General features: G+C 42.1%; 1 protein-coding gene across 1 annotated transcript in view; it reads left to right on the top strand.

Annotated features, from left to right (window-relative positions):
* Positions 1-18,181, top strand: part of LOC149990424 (vascular endothelial growth factor receptor kdr-like) — a 147,608-nt gene extending 129,427 nt beyond the window's left edge. Inside the window, exons 24-29 of the mRNA XM_090264466.1 lie at positions 105-227; positions 331-442; positions 5,584-5,683; positions 9,261-9,366; positions 11,296-11,402; positions 17,697-18,181. Of these exons, the coding sequence (XP_090120592.1) occupies positions 105-227; positions 331-442; positions 5,584-5,683; positions 9,261-9,366; positions 11,296-11,402; positions 17,697-17,898 (750 nt within the window). The 3' untranslated portion in view covers positions 17,899-18,181. The remainder of the gene's footprint in view (positions 1-104; positions 228-330; positions 443-5,583; positions 5,684-9,260; positions 9,367-11,295; positions 11,403-17,696) is intronic.
* Positions 18,182-21,123: the final 2,942 nt, after the last annotated feature.

Here is a 21,123-nt window from a genome sequence, read left to right as displayed (position 1 = left end):
CACACTCAGTACCACACTCCATATCCTTTCTCCTGGCGGAGAACCTGTAAGCCTGCACCTAGGGCCTGGCCACCCTCTGAGCCACCTTTGTCCTCTTTCTTCAGTGCATTCATCGGGACTTGGCTGCTCGGAACATCCTTCTAGCCGATAATAACATTGTGAAGATCTGTGACTTCGGTCTGGCCAGAGACATCTACAAAGACCCTGACTACGTTTGGAAAGGAGATGTAAGTTCAAGGTTCACTGGAATAATGTCCCGGGCCCAGGCTCTTGGCATCTGTTGGTGCTGGGGACGTTAGTTTACGGCTCTCTCCCATTGTGGTTTTCTAGGCAAGACTCCCACTTAAGTGGATGGCACCTGAAGCCATTTTCGACAAGGTTTATACTACCCAGAGTGATGTGTGGTCATTCGGCGTCTTGCTGTGGGAAATATTCTCTCTGGGTAAGTGTATCTTGTTATTGCCACCCCCTCATCATTCCCAGTCAACATTGGCTACAATGTCAGGACTTAAACGACCTCAGATTGTGGATGCAGTGGAGTCAGGCAGAAAACTCTGGTGACAGAGAACCAACAAAAATGGTCTCATTCATCTACTGATTGATCGAATTTATTCAAGAACTATTTATGGAGAGCCTGTTATATGCCAGGCATTCTAAGTGCTGGAGATACAGCGGTAAAGAGATAATAATCCCTGGCACCATGGAGCTGGCACTCTAGTCAAGACAAGGAGAATTGTAGATGATGTTAGGTCGTATGGAGAAAAATTTAGAAGAGATTTAGGGAGTATCGGTATGGAACAGAATGTGGGTCACTTTTTAAATTGGGTGGTTAAAGACAGCCTCATAGAAAGTGAAATGCTTTAGTAAAGGCCTGAAGAGTGAAGAAATGAGCCAGACAGCTATCTGGGAGAAGAGAATCCCAGGCAAGGGAAATAGCAAATGGAGTGTGCCCCGTGAGTTTGAGGATCAGACAGGAGACCACTGTGGCTGGCGTGGATGAGTGAGCATAGGAGTAGTTGGAGGTAAGGTGACAGAGGGAAGGAGGTACAATACATCAGACAGGGCTTTGTTGACACAGAGAGATTAAGTAACTCTTTAAAGACTTTTAAAAGGGTCAGGATTTGAACTCAGGCCGTCTGACTCCCAAGCCCCATTTTTAACCACCACGCATACTGCCAATCTTACCCAAGCCATAGCGCAGTGTCCGTGTTTCTAAGTCCTATGGGGTCCTGAAGAAAGTGGCACAGGAAAGCTTGAAACCAGTCTTCTAGACTGCCAGTTCCACATCCCTGGTACCTGGAAGAAAAACTTTATACACATACCAGGCAGCCTAGAGATGGCGCAGTAAAAGGCTTTTTAAAAAGAAAACAATGCTTTGACATGTACTAGGTCTGCATCTCACATCAGATTCTCCTCCTTCCATGACCCTGAATCAAAGGCCTGTGAGTGGTGCTGAAGGGGTGTTATTAAAATCAGCCAGGCATGCCTGTTTGGGAGCCAGGTATACCTCACTCACAATATTTTATTAAGCATCTGTGACACTGAACATAGAGGAGGATTCAAAGGTTGATGGTTCACTGAGATCTAACGTGATTGGAAGATCCTTGCCTTTGTCCACCGAGGCTGCTTTGGCCCCCATCTAGAATGTCTGGACTCTCTGTCTAGTCTCTTGAGATGAAAGGTGTTTAAGAGGCGGAAAGAGATGTTTGAGCAAAGGGGAGGTGACGCCGTTCGGTTTTTATCCAAGTCACGTGTGCAATCAAATGATAAAGCAGTAGATTACAACAGTGTCAATAAGAAATACTGATATATCAGACAGCTTGAATGTCAGAATAGGCTTCTCTCTACTGGGTCTTCGCTCAGAAAGGAATGTCTGTCCGCAGCCCATCTTACCCATACAGCCTTTTGAGGAGAGGCTTCCTGGGAAGGAGATAAGGCAGCTGCTAGCACTCCTTTCTCCAGTGCTTCCCAGGATTTAGAAGCACTAACACCACGCTACCCAGTGTGCTCTGGGCAGCAAGGTGTCTGAACAAACAACACTTTCAGAGAGACGAACGTGAACATTCCCTCTTTTCACCTTTTTCGATAGACATGTGTCACGTGGATCACAAATTCTCTTGCCTCAATAAACTATTTCAATATGCCATTGCTCCTGCTGCCCCCCCTCTTATTCCCCTCTTTTTCTTCCTTTCCCTTTTCTCTCATTTTCGAAATTAATTTCAAGCAGGATCTGAATTTCATAACCCTTGATATCCATTGATCACATCTTTTGTTTTTCTTGGTTATTTTTCTTGTAGCTGGAATTCATAAGCTTTCACAGCTATTTCTATGAGCAGACCCTTGAGGTAGCTGAAGGCCTAGCTACTAGAGAAATAGAATGTTATCAAATCACACCTCACTATTGAATAAGAACCCATAGAATAACAGCAATTTTTCTTTAAGAAGTTTAGCATTTGTAGAAAGTACATAAGAAATAGATAGAAATGCTCTGTACATTGCAAGGTTATGAACCAAGTAAAGATATTATTATCCCATGTAATGGTTGCAACTCCCTGTTAGCTGAAATAGACATTATTATCCAAAATGAATAGACGAGAAAGCTGAGCCTCAGCGAAGTACCGGTGCATATGAAGCCACACAAAAACTAATAGGCACAACCGGGACTCAAACCCTAAATATGATATTAGAGTCAATGTCCTCTCCTATAAAGAAGACTTTCCTTGGAATAAACACTGAAGTCATTGAGAAATGGAGGCAGGTAGGTAGTTGGAGTTCTTGCACCATCCCAGAATTTAAACTCTTTATCCAAAATCATGTAGTTTATCCTTCTGCCTTTAGCTCATCCTCCTTTTAATGTGCTTTTCTGTAAAGGAGGTTGCCCAATCTGTGCACGTGCTCTTCCAGAAACTGTTCAGGATCTGGGAAACCCAACAATGAGGACCCAAACTCAGGACTCTTTAAAATCCTTCACACTTTTTAATGAACCTTAACTCTCAGGTCTCAGTGGGTCAGTAATTCAGTGACAGAAGTTGTGTTAAAAAATGCTATCTGATTTCAGGCAGAGGCTGTGCTCCAATTTAAATTCATAATCAAGATGCTCATATAAAAGACACCACATATGCATGTACATCTTAGCATCCCATTAAGATGAAAACGGAGCACTAAGTATCCAATTACATTCTACAGATCGGGGCAATTTACAAGAATAATCCTGAAGGTATCAGCTCCCAATTTCTTGTTCCACTAGTTTGCATCCCTTTATTGGGCCTCAATCCGCAATATATGAAATTGAGTTTCGGAGCTAGATGGGCTCCAAGGTCCTCTGCAGACAGAATAACCTGTGATTACAAGTCCAGGATACAATTCTAATTAGCTATTGGTGCCCCATGTGGTCATACCCTTCTCTAGGCCCTGCAAAGCAAGGGAGCCACATTAAATGTTGTACAAAGTTCCTTCTGGATACATCATTCCCATTCCGTGGAACTGTGGAAATGGTTCTTTTGTTTCTGGAGTGGATCGCATCACCTTTAACCAGATAAAGCCTTCCAACATTTGGATCCTCCTATCAATGCCCTATCAGTTTCAAGCTTGAACTCTGGCTTTGTGGCTATGCTTTGTGATGTTAATTCTGAAGAGAAGAGCAATGGCTCTTTGTAGTCCAAAGCACAATTCTTTGGCTGTGGTATTTCAGTCTTACTGATGTGGACAAAGGCAGGAGGTTCCAACAAGCTGCGCGCCCGGGGGCAAGCCTGAGAAAGGGCACTCTTTGTGAGGCTAGAGCACAGGGAAGCAACTCCCAAACCAGATGCACATATTTTTTTCCTTATATGTCAAATTCAACAGCAAATACATATTAAATGCCTACTATATGCTGGACACTAATCTTTGAGCTCTTAGCTCTTACCTATCAGTGATTAAAACTGACAAAAATGCCTACTTTTAAAGGACCTTGTATTTTACCAGGAAGGACATATTAATTCAGTAATCAATATAATATTGAACTAGGAGGAGGGAGTGTGAGCGGGGAATACTATTCCAGGGAGTGGCAAAGGAGGTTTCTCAGATAGGGTGACATTTGAGCAGCAGTTAGAAGAAAGAGAGGTCACTGGCCAATTGGCCATCTGGGATGAGACCATTCCAGGCATAGGGAGCAGAGAGTCTGAAGGCCCAGAGGGTAAAGCGTGTTTGATGTGCTCAGAAGAACAGTGAGATGGCCATTGTAGCTGGAAGGCACTGCAAAGTGCACAGTGTAGATGATGGGGACAGATGGGTAGCACAAAGCCATTTCATGTGGTGCCTTATAGGACAGGGTAAGAACTTCGGATGGTGATGAAACAGAGATACACTGCCAAAGAATTGTATACATGGAGAAAGATGACATATGACATTCAAGCCAGACCTGAGCTTGAATCTCACTATCACTTCTCATTAACTGTAGCATTTCAGCAGGCCATTACTCCAATCTGGGTTTCAACATCCTCATCTCAAAAACGGGGTTAATGATTTCTATATCACAAGGTTTTTATGTTAAAGTACTATCTGAACTCTATAAAGTGTTGTATATATGTTGGTGTATTCTCCAGAGTTGAAATTCCAGTCTCCTGAACCATAGATTTTTGAATTCAGCTGGTAACAACCCAAGATGAGTGGCTAAAATTGTATCTATTGCCTGAATAAAAACAGACGAAAGCCAAACACTTGACTGTTTCATGAAAGAAACACCCTTTTTTCTTACTGTGTGTGTGTGTGTGTGTGTGCAGATTCCAATTTGAATGTTCATTGTGCTAACTATATGTGCTTCTGTTTATTTAAGTGGTATGATCCATAATGGATGGAATTTTATTGTAAAACTCATACTTGACTCAAGAGGAGAGTGGGAGAAGGCTCACAAGATTGAGTGTTCACATAGGTCCTGAGGTTGGAACCAGGTGGAGGGGAGGGAACAGGGGCCAGTATATAAGGGTTGAAGGACTTGCTCCTTCACAATAGCATCCTAGAAGGTTCAATAATACATCTCTGCCAATTCTTGTGAAGCCTGGAGTGGTGAATGAGCCAAAACCCTAAACTGGTAAGAAATTCCTTAAAGTAGAGAAAGAATTTTGAAACAGAAAAATACTGAGTTTGAAGGGATTTGTGGTTTCATTTCAAGGGAAATCTGTGACCAGCTACCAGGTGCAAGATGGTGTCCTAAGTTACCAAAAACAACAATTTTCACGCCATTTATTGAAACATCTAACACAATAAACTACATAGGTGTTAAACTTAGAAACCTTGGTCTTAAGAGAAGATTAAAGTTGGAGGTATCATGCTGCCTGACCTGAAACTATACTACAAAACTATAATACTCAAAACTGTATAATATTGAAACAAAAACAGACACATAGATCAATGGAACAGGATACAAAGCTCATAAATAAATCTTTGCTCTTATCATCAACTAACTGATGACAGAAGCAATAAAAATAAACACTGTAGTCATGATATGTTCTGAATAACATAGTAAGTCTATAATTATATACTTTATGGTGTGATCACCAGATATACCTAGTAATGAATCTTATGTGCTTTTTCTTAATGTCTCAGGTGCCTCACCATACCCTGGAGTGCAAATAGATGAAGAATTCTGCTGTCAGCTTAAGGAGGGAACACGAATGAGAGCTCCTGAATATTCTACTCCTGAAATGTAAGTTCCTTTTCAGGCTAAGGGTCGTCAGACTAAATTACTTTGGATGAGAAGGTCAAAGTAAACATCACAGATTATATAAAATAATATATGAAATCTCATTCAATGCCAACATACTTCTTTTGCTTTTCTCAAATATACAGGCACACCTTGAAGATAGTGCAGGTTTAGTCCAGGTGCTCACAATAAAGCTAATACTGCAGTACTGCAAGTCACACAAAATTTTAGGTTTCTCATCGCATATACCAAATTGGAGCCAATTTTTTTGCATCTTTTAATAAATCAATAAATGAATCTAGAGAGTGATGTCAGAGGAATGGCAGCGGGAGAGATCCCCTTATTATCTCCCCATAAAGTTTCAACCATTTGAACTGCTATAATTCAGCAAAAGATGGTTTTCTCAGTGCACAAACACATCTGAGAGATCTGTGCATTGAATATCAGAAGGTGCGCAAGTGGGGGTGAACAAGGGAGGTGGGAAGGGACAAGAGCTGTGAGGCTTAGCCCAGACAGGAGAGCCATCAGGTGAGACTGGCACTGCCTTCAGCTTAGAGAAGAAAAGAGAGTCAGTGGGCAACCCTGCAGGGCTGTGCAGTACAAGCGGCAGCTGAGCCCTCCCAGAGCTAGCAGCGGGCCCCGGAAGAAGGTGTAGCGGTGAGTGTCAGTGTGCAAAGAACACCATCTGCAAACCTAAGAGCTGGTAATACAGAAACACTTTTTCCCTGAGCAACGGGCACACTTGTGACTAATCCCAGGGTTGGGTGGAGACACAGAGGGGAGGCCACAGAGGTCTACTTGCCACCATTACTGAGAAAGCAAAGCAACCAAGGAAGCAGCCAACTTACCCCAGCTCTCCCCACCCCGACCCATCAAAGCTGCGCTGCCAGCAGCATCTGGCCGCAGGACATAGCCCTGGGATTTCACAGATTTAAAAAGCCATCGCCCACCGCCTTCCCCATTGGGGCTGGCCTCCTGAGACTGAGGTGACCTGAACACATGAGGCAAGCCCATCTTCCCAGGGAACACAAGCCATTTTCCACCACTGAGCAGAGATCTGAAAAGCCAGAGCAGTGCAAGAGAGCTAAAATTTTGTGACTCAGCACCACCTCTTGGAAAGCAATAGAAAGACTTCTTATCAATCTAATAGCGAGGCCAGTCATACATAGATGCTTAGAAAGAGAAGGAATCCATCAAACACCAAGAAAAATCAAGGTTTGAGGCAGCTCAGAAATAAAATCTCCAGAAAATAACCTTAAAGACATGAAAATATGTGAAAAAAATGACAGAGAATTTAAGATTGCAGTTCTGAAAAAAAACTAAATGAGATGCAAGGAAAACTGGATAGGCAGTTTAATGAACTCAGAAACAAAATCAATGAACAAAATGAGTACTTTTACAAAAATATTGAAACTTAAAAAAAAAACATAAAAATTCTGGACATGAAAACCTCAATAAAAGAGATAGAGAATGTACTAGTGAGCATACGAAGCAGAGCTGACCAGATGGAGGAAAGAATTAGTGATATCGAAGACAGAAATCTAGAAATGATGCAGAAAGAAGAAAAGAGAGACTGGAACATAAGAAAATATTAAAGAACTCTATAAGAACTATCTGATGCCATCAGAAAGAGCAATATAAGAATAATGGGCATACCAGAAGAAGAAGAGAGGTGGAAGGGAACAGAGAACCTGTTCAAACAAATAGTTGATGAGGACTTCCCAGACCTATGGACAGAGCCAGATCCTCAAATCCAAAAAGCAAACAGAACACCTAGTTACCACAATCCAAAGAGGCCTTCTCCAAAACACATTGCATTAAAACTGTCAAAAATTAATGACAAAGATAAAATTCTCAAGAACAGCCATGGAACAGAAGACAGTGATCTACAAAGGAAAGCTCATTAGGTTATCATAGGACTTCTCAGCAGAAACTCTAAGAGCTAGAAGAGAGTGGAACCAAATATCCAAACTATTGAAAGAGAGAAATTATAAGCCAAAAATAATATGTGTATGTGTGTGTGTCTGTGTGTGTGTATCTGTATACATATAGTGAAGTTACTCTTTATATATGAAGGAGAAATAAAGTTTCCCAGACATGCAGCAGCTGAGGGAATTTACAACCGGAAGACCTCCATTGCAGGAAATACTCAAGGGCGTTATCCTACCTGAAACAAAGAACTGAAGGTCACAACCCTAGTAGTGAGATCATCCAAAAGTCACAGCATAAGTAATGATAATTTGTGACAACAAAAACATAAAAGGGAAGGCAGTAGATGTCTGAGTTTGCAAAGGAGGATGAAGATCAGATTGATTCAAAGAAAAAGGGCTACTCTATATATGAAACTTTCTTTTTCATAAACCTAATGGTAAACACACATAACACACACACACACACCCCTAATGGTAAACATACAACACACACGTAATGGTAAACACACACAACACATACACCTAATGGTAAACATACAACACACACAACACACACATGTAATGGTAAACACACAACACATACACACACCTAATGGTAAACATACAACACGCACACACACACACCCAAAACTGAAATATAGCTTTACAAAAAGAGGAAACAGAGGGAAATAAGTACAGAATACCACCAAACAAGAACAACAAACATTATTTCACTCATATGTGGAATATAAGGCTGAAAGCGATGAATGAACAAACAAACAAAAACACATAGACACAGACAACAGCATAGTGGTTACCAGAGGGAAGTGAGGGTGGGTGTTTGTAACTGGTAAAGGGGGTAAAATATCTGGTGACAGAAGATGATTTGACTTAGAGAGGTGGGCACACCATGTAGTACACAGATCGTGTGTCATAGAATTGTACGCTTGAATCTTATAATCTTATTAACCAATGTCACTCAAACAAATGTAATAAGAACTAAAAGTAAATGAATTTACATGAGTACTACAGGTGCTAAAAGCAGATTTGAAGATCTATTTTTTCACAGAAATTTATAGATAAGTTAATGACTATCATTTCTTTTTAATAAAATCAAGTTTAGCATGAAACCACATGTACTACTTAGTTGATGGCTCATTCGCCAAAGTCATTGGAAAGTACAGGCTGGGATCCCAGTGTTAAAAATGATGGCATCTTACACCATTTTCCAAAGATGTGTAAAGATATTTGAAGATCAAACTCCAATTCTATAAGCTAGATCACGAGGGGAGCCCAACGTCTAAGAATATTTGAAGCCAGTTGGCTTCATGACAAGGGCAGCAGCCTCCCCACTCACATCACTGTCAAGGGAGTTTGGCAACAAACCTAAATGCTTTTTTTTAAGTTAAGGCTTTCTAAATACTTGGTTTACAAGTGGACTAATTAGGGCTGATTCTGTGCATGCATTTATGCATAGAGACATGAAACGAATGGGAATGAAGGTGGCATAAGGGTCCTGGAGAGATAGGGAGCCGGCAGGCTTTTCAGAGAATATGGCTTGGAGGTCATTGTGAGGCTATGATCTCAGGAGTCCTCCATAGGAAAAGTTAGAGAAGCAATGGGAACAAGAGAATAAAAAGTTTCTTGGTATTTTTTTTTCCAACCTTCAGCTACCAGACTATGCTTGACTGCTGGCACAGTGAGTACACCCTGAGACCTAACTTCTCTGACCTTGTTGGGCGTCTTGGAGATCTCCTTCAGGCCAATGTTCAGCAGGTATCCATTGCTTCTTTTATTCTATCATTTCAGTGTCATCTTAATGTTGTCTGCTAAGTCACGGTTCTTGGAGCTGTGAGCACCACAATGTTGGACTATGCTCATATTCAGTCCTCAGGGAGCTAGTCATCTAGTGTATGGGAGTTCAAGGGAGATAATTACAACGTTATAGGAGAAGTGAAATAAAACAGGGAGAATAATAGACTCCTGAAGAAAGTACGTGCGATTAGAGACAATATCATTTCTTCATTAAAATACTTACTGAGAGATCCAAGATGGCGGAAGGGTACGTGGAAGCTACACTAATCTCCCAGGACTGATCTGAAATTACAACTAAATTGTAGAGAAAGGATCCTGACTAACCAACTGAACAGTAGCTGGAGAGAAGTCTTATAACCGAGAACAGACAGATGAAACCACTTCAGCACAGCATGACTGGTAGGGAGTGCAGAGGAGGCATGAGAGAACTGGCTAGGCTCCCATGGGTGGCAGCTGAAGGTCCAGAGGGATATTTCAGTAGATGGGGGGTTCCCCTGAGAAGTGATGGGTCTAAACCCCAAGCTGGGCACCATAGCCCGCAGCACCAGAGCCAGAAAAGAACCCAGATAACATCCAGCAGTGAAAAGCAGCAGGGTTTCTGTCTGCCAGGGAGAGACAGCTGGAGACTCAGAGAGCCTCTTAAATGACCAACACATAAAATTTCATTTGCAGCCACCTACCCTGGGAGGGCAGAGTGGTCTAGAGATGGTTGGGGAGAGTCTGGGGCTGGTGGCTCTGGGGAGACAACTGAAGGAACAGCCACCTGGATCCCTGTGCTGAATCATTCCCCATACTGCAGGAGCCATCTTCCTCGGGCAGAGCATGCCTATTTTTTGTATTAACACCTTATTGCATGTATAGTTGGCAAATATTGTTTCCCATTCAATAGGTTGTTTTTCTTTGCTCTGTGCATACCCAGGGGCTAGTGAATACTCAGGCTGATGCCATATAGAGAGGAGTGCTTGACCCAGGAAAGATGGTGTCTTTGGGCAGTATGGGAAAGGTACTCAGCACAGGGACTTTGGTGGCTGTTCCTCCAGTCCTCTCCCCAAAGCTACACAATCCAGTCTCTCCCTGTATTATCCCAGTTTGCTCTGAGCTGAGATTTTGTGTGCTGGCTCTATACAAGGACACCTGGCTTTCTCACAACTTTCTATGTCATCCTAGCGGTCAGAATCTGCTGGTTTTCACAGTGGGATGCTATGTGGACTCCTCTTCCCAGCACTGGTGCTGTAGGTTGGGGAGCCTGACATGGAGTTGAGACTGTTCACTCATCAGGGGGAAGTTTTGCAGCTGAGATATCCCTCTAGCTTATCAACTACCACAAGTGGTTACAGCACCATTCTTTTTTGCATCTCTGCCCTTCCTACCAGTCTCAAGGTAGCTTCTTCTATATATCCTTAGTTATAAGACTTCTGCTCAGCTAGTCTTTTGTTGTTTATACAGGTTGCTTGTTCTGTAATTAGTTGTAATTCAGATTTGGTCTTTGGAAAAGGTGAGTGGAATTTCCACTTAGATGCTGCCATCTTGAATCCCTTCATTGTCTCTTCAGAAAGGACTTTCTGCCACTGCTCACTTCCTTCATCCCTTGTAAGATTGTTTATGTAAGAGGCGAAAGGATAGGGGAAATTAAGAGGGAAGAAGGAAAAATTCTTTATAAAACATGTTTTATTAAAAATGCTGAATCCACAAGTTTTTAAATACAACCTTATTAATCAGATTACATGGAACAAAAGATGTGGCTCTTAGGTTGTAGAGCAAACTTCTCAACTGTCCAATGAAGGCCAGCCGCTGTTCTTATAGCCAGACGTAGGCAGGAAAGCCTGTCACAAATACAAATTAGCATATTTGTACCTTGGGAATGATGGACATGTCTGTTTTCACATGCAGGATGGCAAAGACTACATACCTCTCAATAACACTGGTGGAACTCCCACATTCATGACCCTGGATCCTGTACAAGAGACCATAAGCAATAATATCACCATGGACGCCAGGTGAGATCTAGTAGCTTCTGCTTCTTTGAGATAAGGGTTTAAAAAACTATTAACAAGGATAGAATCAGTAATTGTTTTAAAGGGGGGGTGTCAATAAATGATGCTCCTCTTTTCCCGGAGTTCTGAACAAACTAAAACACAAATGATAGGGCACATTTCAGGACTTCATTCCAGCTTTCTTGTTGCTATGAGCTAGATTAGAGAATTGGCTTACAGGTTCAACCAGATGGACTTGTTAACACTCTCCTGCATTAGATTTACCCTAAAATTTAAGGGTTCCCCATCAGGAAGGACATACTTTTGGCAACCAAGAAAGTCCTAAGGAGAGGAAGGACTTCAGAAAAGCATGGCAGTTACTTCTCCTCGACAATCTGATAACTAACTTTCCCTCTCACAGTGAGGAGGGGTTTTAAGAGATTGGGGAGGAGCATGCCTCTTATAGCATGTCTGCCACATGGAAATGAGAGGCGTTAAAAAAAGTGTTCCTGCCAACAGAGGATGTTGAATGGTAAATGGAGAGGGCCTACAGACAACTGAGGATAAAACTAAGCACAATTTCACTCACCTCAAGTGAACAATGAACATGTTAAACACCTTTGTGTTCAGCATTATCTTTAGGCACTGAGGTGGTATAAAATAAGACCACTCAAAATAACTTGACAATCTACTAGCAAATATAAGACATGCATGATTGTGAGCAAGTCTAGGGACTTCAGTCAAGGGGGCATAAATAAGTGGTGTGGATTAAGTCTGGTAATTGTGCAGAGAACAGAGAAATCAACATAGGGTTATGGCATCAAGCGGGGTCTCCATTTACAGTTGTGTAGTTTGTGTAAGACACAGGAGCTCAGCTCAGGGAGCAAACGGGGATCGAACCCAGCTCATGTTCTACGTGACAATCCCTATGCCCCAAAACAGCTCTGTATGCCTGGAGGACGGGACATCCTCCAGGTAAATGGTAAATGGTTAATTTACCATTCAATTAAGGATCAGAGGGAGGATTCTGTCAAGAGAGGGTACCTTTTACTAATCTACACAAAATAGAAGCTGGTCGCGGCATTAGTAGAAGATTCTCAGAGGAGCTGAGGCTTACCGTGGGCCCACCAAGGGTGAGCAGCATTTATGTACCAGTTCCCAATCCCATCATACAGTCATCGGCTGGAAAATGTGTATGATCCCAGTGGCATATTGGGATGAACCTAGGTGTACTGCAGCTCCATTCCTTACCACATAAATATTTTTTTAAAAGCTCTAGCTCTCAAAGTTTTCCATATTTTATACATCACCTGGTTCATTCAAGTCTAGCTTAGTTGGCACTTGGTTGGTTGGCATTTTGCTCCTAACACTATAAACATTGAATGGCAGCTATAAGTCACAGTGTGTTTCAGAAAATAGACAGAGTCATCCCAGCTGGAGTGTTAGGAGATCAAGCACACAGTCCCTTAAATTGTACTTATCTCTTAAGAATGGAGAGCAAGTCCAAAGCTACAAGGGGTGGAATTTTCCAGCCTGTCTGGAGAAACTGAGAACTGAGCTCTGATCCATGAGGCCTTGTCCAGTAGTTTATTCAACATCGCCTGTTATTGTTCAAACACTGGCTGAGCCTATCAGTTATAGCCATATCATTTACTGATGAGGAGGAAAGGGATGCCTTTTCCACCTGGAGATTTTTCTTCAGGAGGGCTACATGAAAATCTCGGAGAGGATCCAATTTCATTTTATCAAGGTTGCCCAGTCAGTTCTCCAGACGGTTCACCAAGTCAGTAAAACTGCTTCAAACCGGTTTCGCTCTAGAACCAACAAGGTCACTGACATCACAAATTTACATTCTGCTTTCTGGGAGGCATTTTTTAAAATCTGCATCTACAGGATGTCACCTATGATGATGTAGGAAAACCCACCCTCTGTCTCCCTACAAAGACCAACTATTAGACAACTGTCCACAAGAACAGCTCTGGAGAAATACGGAGTCCACTGAAAAAAAGTCAGCAACCCAATGAAACAACAACACAAAACTGGAGAATAACCTTACAAAAAGGGAAGCAAATCAGCTTCATTTTACCTGCGTCATCCCATCTCCGAAGCCAGTATTGCTCAGTGCCAAGACAGAACTTCTCACCTAGCAAAAGTTCCCCTCGCTGAGAAAGGGAAAATTACCCAACTCCCCAGCATTTCGTGGCCTAATACAAAGAGCGAGCTTCACTTTTACCCCATCCAGAGACTCTTCACAAAGCTGGGATGTAGAGATGGCTAGGAATAAGGAAGAAAAATAGGCTATCAATATCGGCGATGCAGTGGGAGTGGCTATGGTTCCCAGTCTCAGTAGCTTTAACCACTGAAGAAATCAATGGCCAACAGAGTTGCTGTGGACCCCTTGTGGATTTCAGTGGTTTGTACCCCATATACGTATTCATATTTGCAGGATAGCAGTTGCCAGAATACCTCTCAGGTCCTTTCACCCCAGCTTCTACGCCTCACCAGAGAAAGGATCCCCTTAGCAGTCATCCTAGGCCTCTAACACTGCGTGATTGTAAGATCTCTGCCTGTACATCTATAAACCTGTAGGTGTACCCACTAATGTGTACACGCTTGGGGATACGCTCCTCCCCAGCTTTGCACCAGCATGCCACTGACCTTATGCTGTCCATCAATCTAAATTGATGTGTGCCTCGGGGAGACCATGCAGTGGCAGGAGGGGATGTGCATAGCCAGGGACTCTGCAGTTATTTGATTGCTTTGATCAGTTCTTGTCTCCTGTCACTGGCTGGCACCAAGGGCTCGCGTGTAGCTAGCTGCTCCAGTTGTATACCTGTATGCCTTAAGCCTGACTCTCAAAACTGGCCTCTATTGCTGCACACTTATGATGTGACCCAGCAGCTGTGGTAGAGCGTGACAACTGCCAGCCATCACAATAGATGATGCTGAGCATCTTTTCATACGTCTATTGGCCATCTGTATGTCTTCCTTGGAAAAGTGTCTATTCAGGTCTCTTGCCCATTTTTTAATTGGCTTGCTTGTGTTTTGGTTTTAAGTTGTCTGAGGTCTTTATAAAGTTTGGCTATTAACCTCGTATCAGATGTATCATAGGCGAATCACATCCTATAGGTTGCATTTTTGTTTTGTTGATAGTTTCTTTTGCTGTGCAAAAATATCTGATTTTGATGTTTTCCCATTTTTTTATATTTCCCTTCCACCGCAGCCCCTACACCCCCACCAGAGAAAATATTGCTAAGGGAAATGTCAGAGAGTTTACTTGCCTACATTTTCTTCTAGGAGTTTTATGGTTTTGAGTCTTATATTTTAGTCTTAAATTGATTTTGAGTTTATTCTTGCATATACCATAGGAAGGTGGTCTAGTTTCATTTTTTGCATGTATCTGCCTAACTTTTCAAATGCTCTTTATGGAGTAAACTGTTTTACCCTATTATATATTTTTGCTTTATTTGTCAAATATTCACTTATGATATAGGCGTGGACTTATTTCTGGGCTCTCTTTTCTGTTGCATGGATCTATGTCTGTTTTTATGCCAGTACCAGGCTGCTTTGATTGCTATGTTCTTGTAGTATAGTTTGATATTATGTAGGTGATACCTACAACTTGGTTCCTCTTTCTTGAAATTGCTGAAGTTATTTGAGGTCAGTAGAAGTTAAGTATATATTTTTGAATTCTTTGTTCCAGTTCTTTGAAATACATCTGTCAATTTTGACAGAAATTGAGTTGAATCTGTATAGATTGCTTTGGGTACTATGGACATTTTAATGATGTTAGTTATTCCTATAGAGGAGCACAGTATATGTTTCCATTTATTTGCATCTTCTTCAATTTCTTTCTTTAGTATCTTTTTTTTTTTTTTTTTTTTTTTTTTTTTAGTGCAGGTCTTTTACCTCTTTGGAGAGCTTTCATTCCTCCTTTCAAATATGAAGAGAATGAATAGTGAAGAGAAGAAACTGGCCTAGGATTACACAATATTTCTTTCTATAACAGAAAGCATGATACCTCAAAGCTTTAAGTTAAACTATATGTAGTTGCCATTGTTTTAAAATATGCTTTATTGATTATACTGTTACAGTTGTCCCAATTTCCCTTCCCTCTGCTCCCCTCCACCCGGTGGCCCCCCTCCCTCCAGTTGTCCCCCCCTTTTAGTCCATGTCCATTGGTTGTGCATATAGTTCTTCTCGACATCTTCCTGTCTATTCCATTTCCTCCTACTATGCTTCTTAATTCATGTACCATCTCCCTCCGTCTCCCCCTTCCCCCTCCCTGCTGACCTCCCCCCAACATGCTCCCCATACCTATAGTTCCTTTTCCACTCTCGTTGCCTATTTAGTTTGCCTTAGTTTCAATTCCCTAGCTTCTGTTGTTGGTTCTTGTGATGCAGTTTTCATTTTAGATTTCATAGTTTTGATCCTCCTTCTTCTAAACCATTCCCTTTAGCATCTCATATAACAGTGGTTTGGATCTGATGAAATCCTTCAGTTTTGTTTTGTCCTGGAAACATTTTCTCTGCCCTTCTATTCTGAATGACAGTTTCGCTGGATAGAGTATTCGTGGTTGTAGGTTTTTGCTTTTCATTACTTTGAATATTTCTTGCCAGTCCCTTCTTGCCTGCAGGGTGTCCCTTGAGAAAGCAGCTGATAGTCTAATTGGGACCCCTTTGTACATAATTCTCTTCTCTCTTGCTGCTTTTAAGGTTCTCTCGTTACCTTTAATTTTTGACATTTTGATGATAATGTGCCTTGGTGTGGTTCTCCCTGGGTCCAGTTTATTTGGAAATCTCTGTGCTTCCTAGACCTGTAAGTTTATTTCCTTCCCCAAGTTAGGGAAGTTATTTTTTCACATAATTTTTCAATTTCTAGTTCTTCTTCTTCACCCTCTAGCAATCCTATAATTCATATATTCGATCTTTTACAGCTGTCCCAGAGGTTTCTGAGCCTCTCCTCACTTTCCTTACTGTCTGTTTCCTCTTTCTGCACTGGTTGACTGTTTGTTCCTTCTCTATGTTCCGGTTTGTTGATTTGATCTCTGGATTTTATTTCCTCACCACTTGTCTCATATGTGTTTTCGTTTGTTTCAGTATGAGTGGCTTTCTTTCCTTCCCTGTCCTGTTCCAAATCTTTTGTTAATTCTGTAAGCCACCTTATAACTATAGCTCTGAACTGAGCCTCTGAACGGTTTATTTGTTTGTCTGTCAGGTTCTTCATCTGCTGCCTGGTGAGCTGCATCACTGGGATTTCAATCGTTGTCTGCTTCATTTTGACAGTTTGTGTTTTGCTTCGCTTCCTGGGCGGGCTGTGAGGGGTGGAGCCCCATGTACTCATCACTACGTGGCGACCGGCGGCAATCCCGACCTTTTTCACCATGTTGTGGCACTTTGTGTGGGGGCAGGGGTCCAAGATGGATTCCTGCCGTTATTCTCCGCTGGGAGACCCGGATCCATCCTCCTGCCCTCTGGGCCTCACCGTCCAATGCATTGGGGGGGGGGTCTGCCTTTCCCTGCGTTGGGGTTGCGAGCTGCCGGGGCTCGACTGTAGCCAGGATTGATCCCCCTGCCGCTCTCCCCACTGCTACTGCAAACAGCACCGCCCGACCTTTCCATTCCAGTTCCGATTTTGCCCCTCCTACCCTTCCAGGCGAGCACTGCTGGTTTATAACTTCGTATGTTGGGCTTCCATGTAGTTTTATTTTCTGGAATTTCTGGTTATCTTTTGTTCTGAGGTAGATGTATTCCTTTCTAGTTGTAGAGGGAGACCTAGCGTGTCAGTCAGTCTAAGCCTCCATCTTGGCCGCAAGTCCTATGTAGTTGCCATTTTTATAGGCCAAAAATAATCGAAGAAAATATTAGAACCAGAAAGAGCTTAAAGGTCCTCTAATCCACTCTCTTTCCTCATATTCATCTTACAGGTGAAGAAATTGAAGCCCATGTCATCACTCTTCCAAAGTTACACAGCTCTGTAGAGTTTCCTGGGCCTTGAGGCAGCGTTAACAGTGAACACATGCCACATTGTAGATATTTTTAATGGCTTTCCCCAGTCAGATTAAAAACTGCCTGCCAGAAGGGACCACAGTTTTTATTTCTTGAGTTTCCCCATTTGCCTAGCACAGGGTCACCATAATTTATGTCAACCTGCACTGACCTTTGGCTTCCCCAAAGGGACAAAGTCAATCTTTTCAAAAGAAGTCTCAGTCTTCCTACATGTCTACCAACATCTGGCATCTCTCTGTCCAAAATACGCCCTCTTATCTCCAAAATTAGCAGTTCTAGGTTAAGCATGTTTCTTTTTCTCTTTGACCAGCCTGAGTACTGTCATCAAGAACAAGGAGTCCCGTCAGATGGAGAGTGAGATGGAGCTTGTCACATATCATTCAGCCCTTGAAGTTGAAGAGGAAGACCAGATGAAAGAGACTTCCCTCCTGCCACTGGATCCTACTCTCGAATGCCACAGTCCACCACCCGACTATAACTCTGTGGTCCACTACAGCACTCTGCCCATGTAACCTAATACCAGTGCCCTTTGCCACCCCTTTCAAATTATTCCCTTTTTGCCTCAGAAATCAACCCATTCTGTTCATTCAGGTCATGCTAACAGAATTATTAATTTGGGCCTAGAGAGTGAAAAAAGAACACCTTGGTAGGGAATCTCCATTACTCACATCTTTTGGGGGCACAACTGGCTGAAGCCAGGCCCCCATGCCTGATAGAGAGAAAACGTGATGTTCAGTTCCATTTCTCTGTCTATTAAACACCAATGACCCTACCTGGGTGTGCTTAGACTCACAACAGCATATTCAGTAATTCCATATGTCTCCCCACCAACTTTTCACAGTATACTTTCATGGGGGTCATTAGAAGGAACAATTTCTATTGACCCCTCAAAGACTGACAGAGCCTCCAATCAGGAACTGTGACCCTATCATATTCAGATCTTGGCAATCACCCTCCAAACAGGGCTTGGTGGACTTTTATCTGGATATCTTTTCTTAAGAAATTAAAGAAGCCATTTTTCAGACCTGAAATTTACTAGGGTTTGCCAGTGAAAGGGAATTGGCAGCTATTTGCCTGTAATGCCACCCATGAGGTATCTCTAACACTGCATAGCCTCTTCTAGTTTTAAGCAATTTCTAAGAGTTCCAATGGGAGCTAAGAATGTCCAGTATATTTGGGATGCTCTCCCTATGAACTACCGGTTTTATCACCTTTCTGTTGTTTCCATGCTGGAAAACGTTCAGTCAGACTCATGTGAATTTCAGGAATAGCATGACTTGACACACACACACACACAGATCGACATGTGTGTCTATGTGGACTCAGACAAAAGCAGTGAGGGAAGGGTTTGTGCCTAGTGCCCTTCCAGATTGTCCTGTACTTCTTTGCTTCTAGAAATCCCCTGCCGCTGCCTCTCTGCCAAAGGAAGAAAGTGTAGTTCCCTTCCTGGTGGTCAGGGGTGACTAATAAATAATGACCCTTTCTGTAATCTCTTTAAAAAGCAAATAGGCATTTGAATCATGTCTGACGAGGCAGGGACACCCAACTTCACCCTAGGCTCATCCTTGGATTATATGGTGTGACTTCTCCGTGGATTTTAAAGGTAGTGAGCTGCCTCCTCTAATTCGTGCTCATAGCACCAGGGAAAAGAAGAATAAGCAACATTCTACAGAAATGAGGACCTCAAAGATGCTCTGGTTTGTTACTACTTCCCATTTTGTGAGTGGGGACCAGAAAAAGGAAGGGGCTTGGATACATGTCTCCTGACTACTGGCCCAGTGCTGTTTCCATTGTTTGGATCATGTAGACATGTATGCATACACATAAACAGCTGCTAATGTAAATGATGATGCAACTGGAATAGATCTCAAGAGTAGGTTGTTTTTTTTTTTTTTGTCTGCCTCATGGAAACAGAAGCCTGGACTTCTGCTCCAGCTGCGCCTATCTTCTACACTGGCCCAAAGAAACCCAGGACTCTCAAACCCAATTTTCATTTGTGACTCAAGAACATGAGTGATGTAAAAGGCAATTAGAGGCAAGTTAGTCTGTTACCTGTCCATTTAAGAAGTTTGTAAAGAGGCCTGAGTCCTAGAAAAAACCCAAGTTTTGGGGTACTCAAAACCAAGAGGTAAATGCAAAGCTTCTTACCTCCCCCATATCTTAGCTAATTGACAATACTAGACCTTGACAATACATTTGCTGCTTGGCTCAGAAAAAGTAGTGTCACATGTGTGATGCAAGAAAGGATAGGGGACAACCAGCCACCAACTACTACTAGGGCGGTCCTCTTCCTCCAGATTTTTCCAGGAGGTGCTTGTTTTGCAGCTGTACTCCGAGGAAATTATATGGATCAGCTTTGTTACTGGCCTAGGAAGACCCTATAAGTTGAATTGAGGAAGCTGCCACTGGAATGTTCAGTGAAGGGCCAAACCTGATCCCTCCCTCTTTCCTGTCTCTGCTGAAAAATGATGGCTTTAGAGATAGCAAGAAATTGATCACCATTTGGCCACCTACATGATATGAAATCCCAGTTGGTCTTCATGGTTATTAGTTTTGCCAAGGACAAGCCTTGGCAAACAAACTGTAGTGAGATTCCCGGGAACAGAGTCAATGATTCTCTTATATTTCTGATTTAGCTTAACTGGGGGAAAGAGCCTCTAAAATGTTTTTTTAAAAAAAACTCTTCAGTAATGCACATGGCTCTGCTACCCACTGTTTTAGTGAAGAAGAGTTCCTTTGATAACTTATTCAGCAAGAGAAGTCACCTTTGGCAGGACATTTTTGTGTTGCACCTGCTTTATAAAAAGCTTTTTCTGAAGGAGACACTGACCAGGACTTCATGTAGATATAAAGCCAATATAAACATCTTCAGAAAGTTCCAAGGACCCCCTGACAACAGGTGTCAGAAACTATAATTTATGAAGAAATGACCACATTCTTATCCATGAGAATTCATGATGGGATGCTTAGACCAGCAAACAATAGTAACACTTCAGAGTGTTAAACTGCTAAACAAAAAGTTATTTTGAAGCTCCATATTTTGAATTGATATCATTCATAATTTATCTTGTTAGTTGAATTATGTTCCAGACTGGTTTTCGTTGTGTGAAAAGCCATTTCAGAGTGGGCGGGCTTGGCCAAATTACTTATGGCCATTTCTTCCATGCCTTTACTACTACTCTCAACTTCTGAAGACCTCTTTTGTCTCTGTCACCCATTTTCCATTGGACCTCATATTGGGCCACAGCCAGGGAAGATAAGCAGTAAGAGGGGGCTCCTCACCTCTCTTTACCTCTTGAAGGAGGTAAACCCTCCATCAAGAATGTCACTTCTCACCTGAAGGGTGTACAGATATCCCTGCCCTCAACCAACCATGGCGAACAGATTCAGCAAGCCAACCAACATTCCATTATCTTATGAAAGATCCTTGTCCACAGTGAATACATTATCCAAATATTACTATTTTTTGTTGATAATTTACTAATCTATTGTTTTAAACTTAACTATTCTTCCTCTTATTGGAGTATATATTCATGTAGCTATATACACATATATACACAAATAATGTTTCTAAATTGTTATCCCATGCCAAAAGTTGTATTTTATAATGGCACCTTTTCTTCAGGCTGAACCACCTCTCATACAGAGTGAACAATGGTTTCCAATAATAGTTTCAAATGTCAGATACCTCATTCCTCTCTGGGAATTATCAGACCTTATCTTTCTATATTGAACTC

The sequence above is a fragment of the Furipterus horrens genome, unplaced genomic scaffold, assembly GCF_987537825.1.
Source record: "Furipterus horrens unplaced genomic scaffold, mFurHor1.1.pri manual_scaffold_17, whole genome shotgun sequence".
In the NCBI taxonomy this organism is placed as follows: Eukaryota; Metazoa; Chordata; class Mammalia; order Chiroptera; family Furipteridae; genus Furipterus; species Furipterus horrens.
Note: the sequence above shows the minus strand (reverse complement) of the source record. Positions and strands in the feature narration are given on the sequence as shown.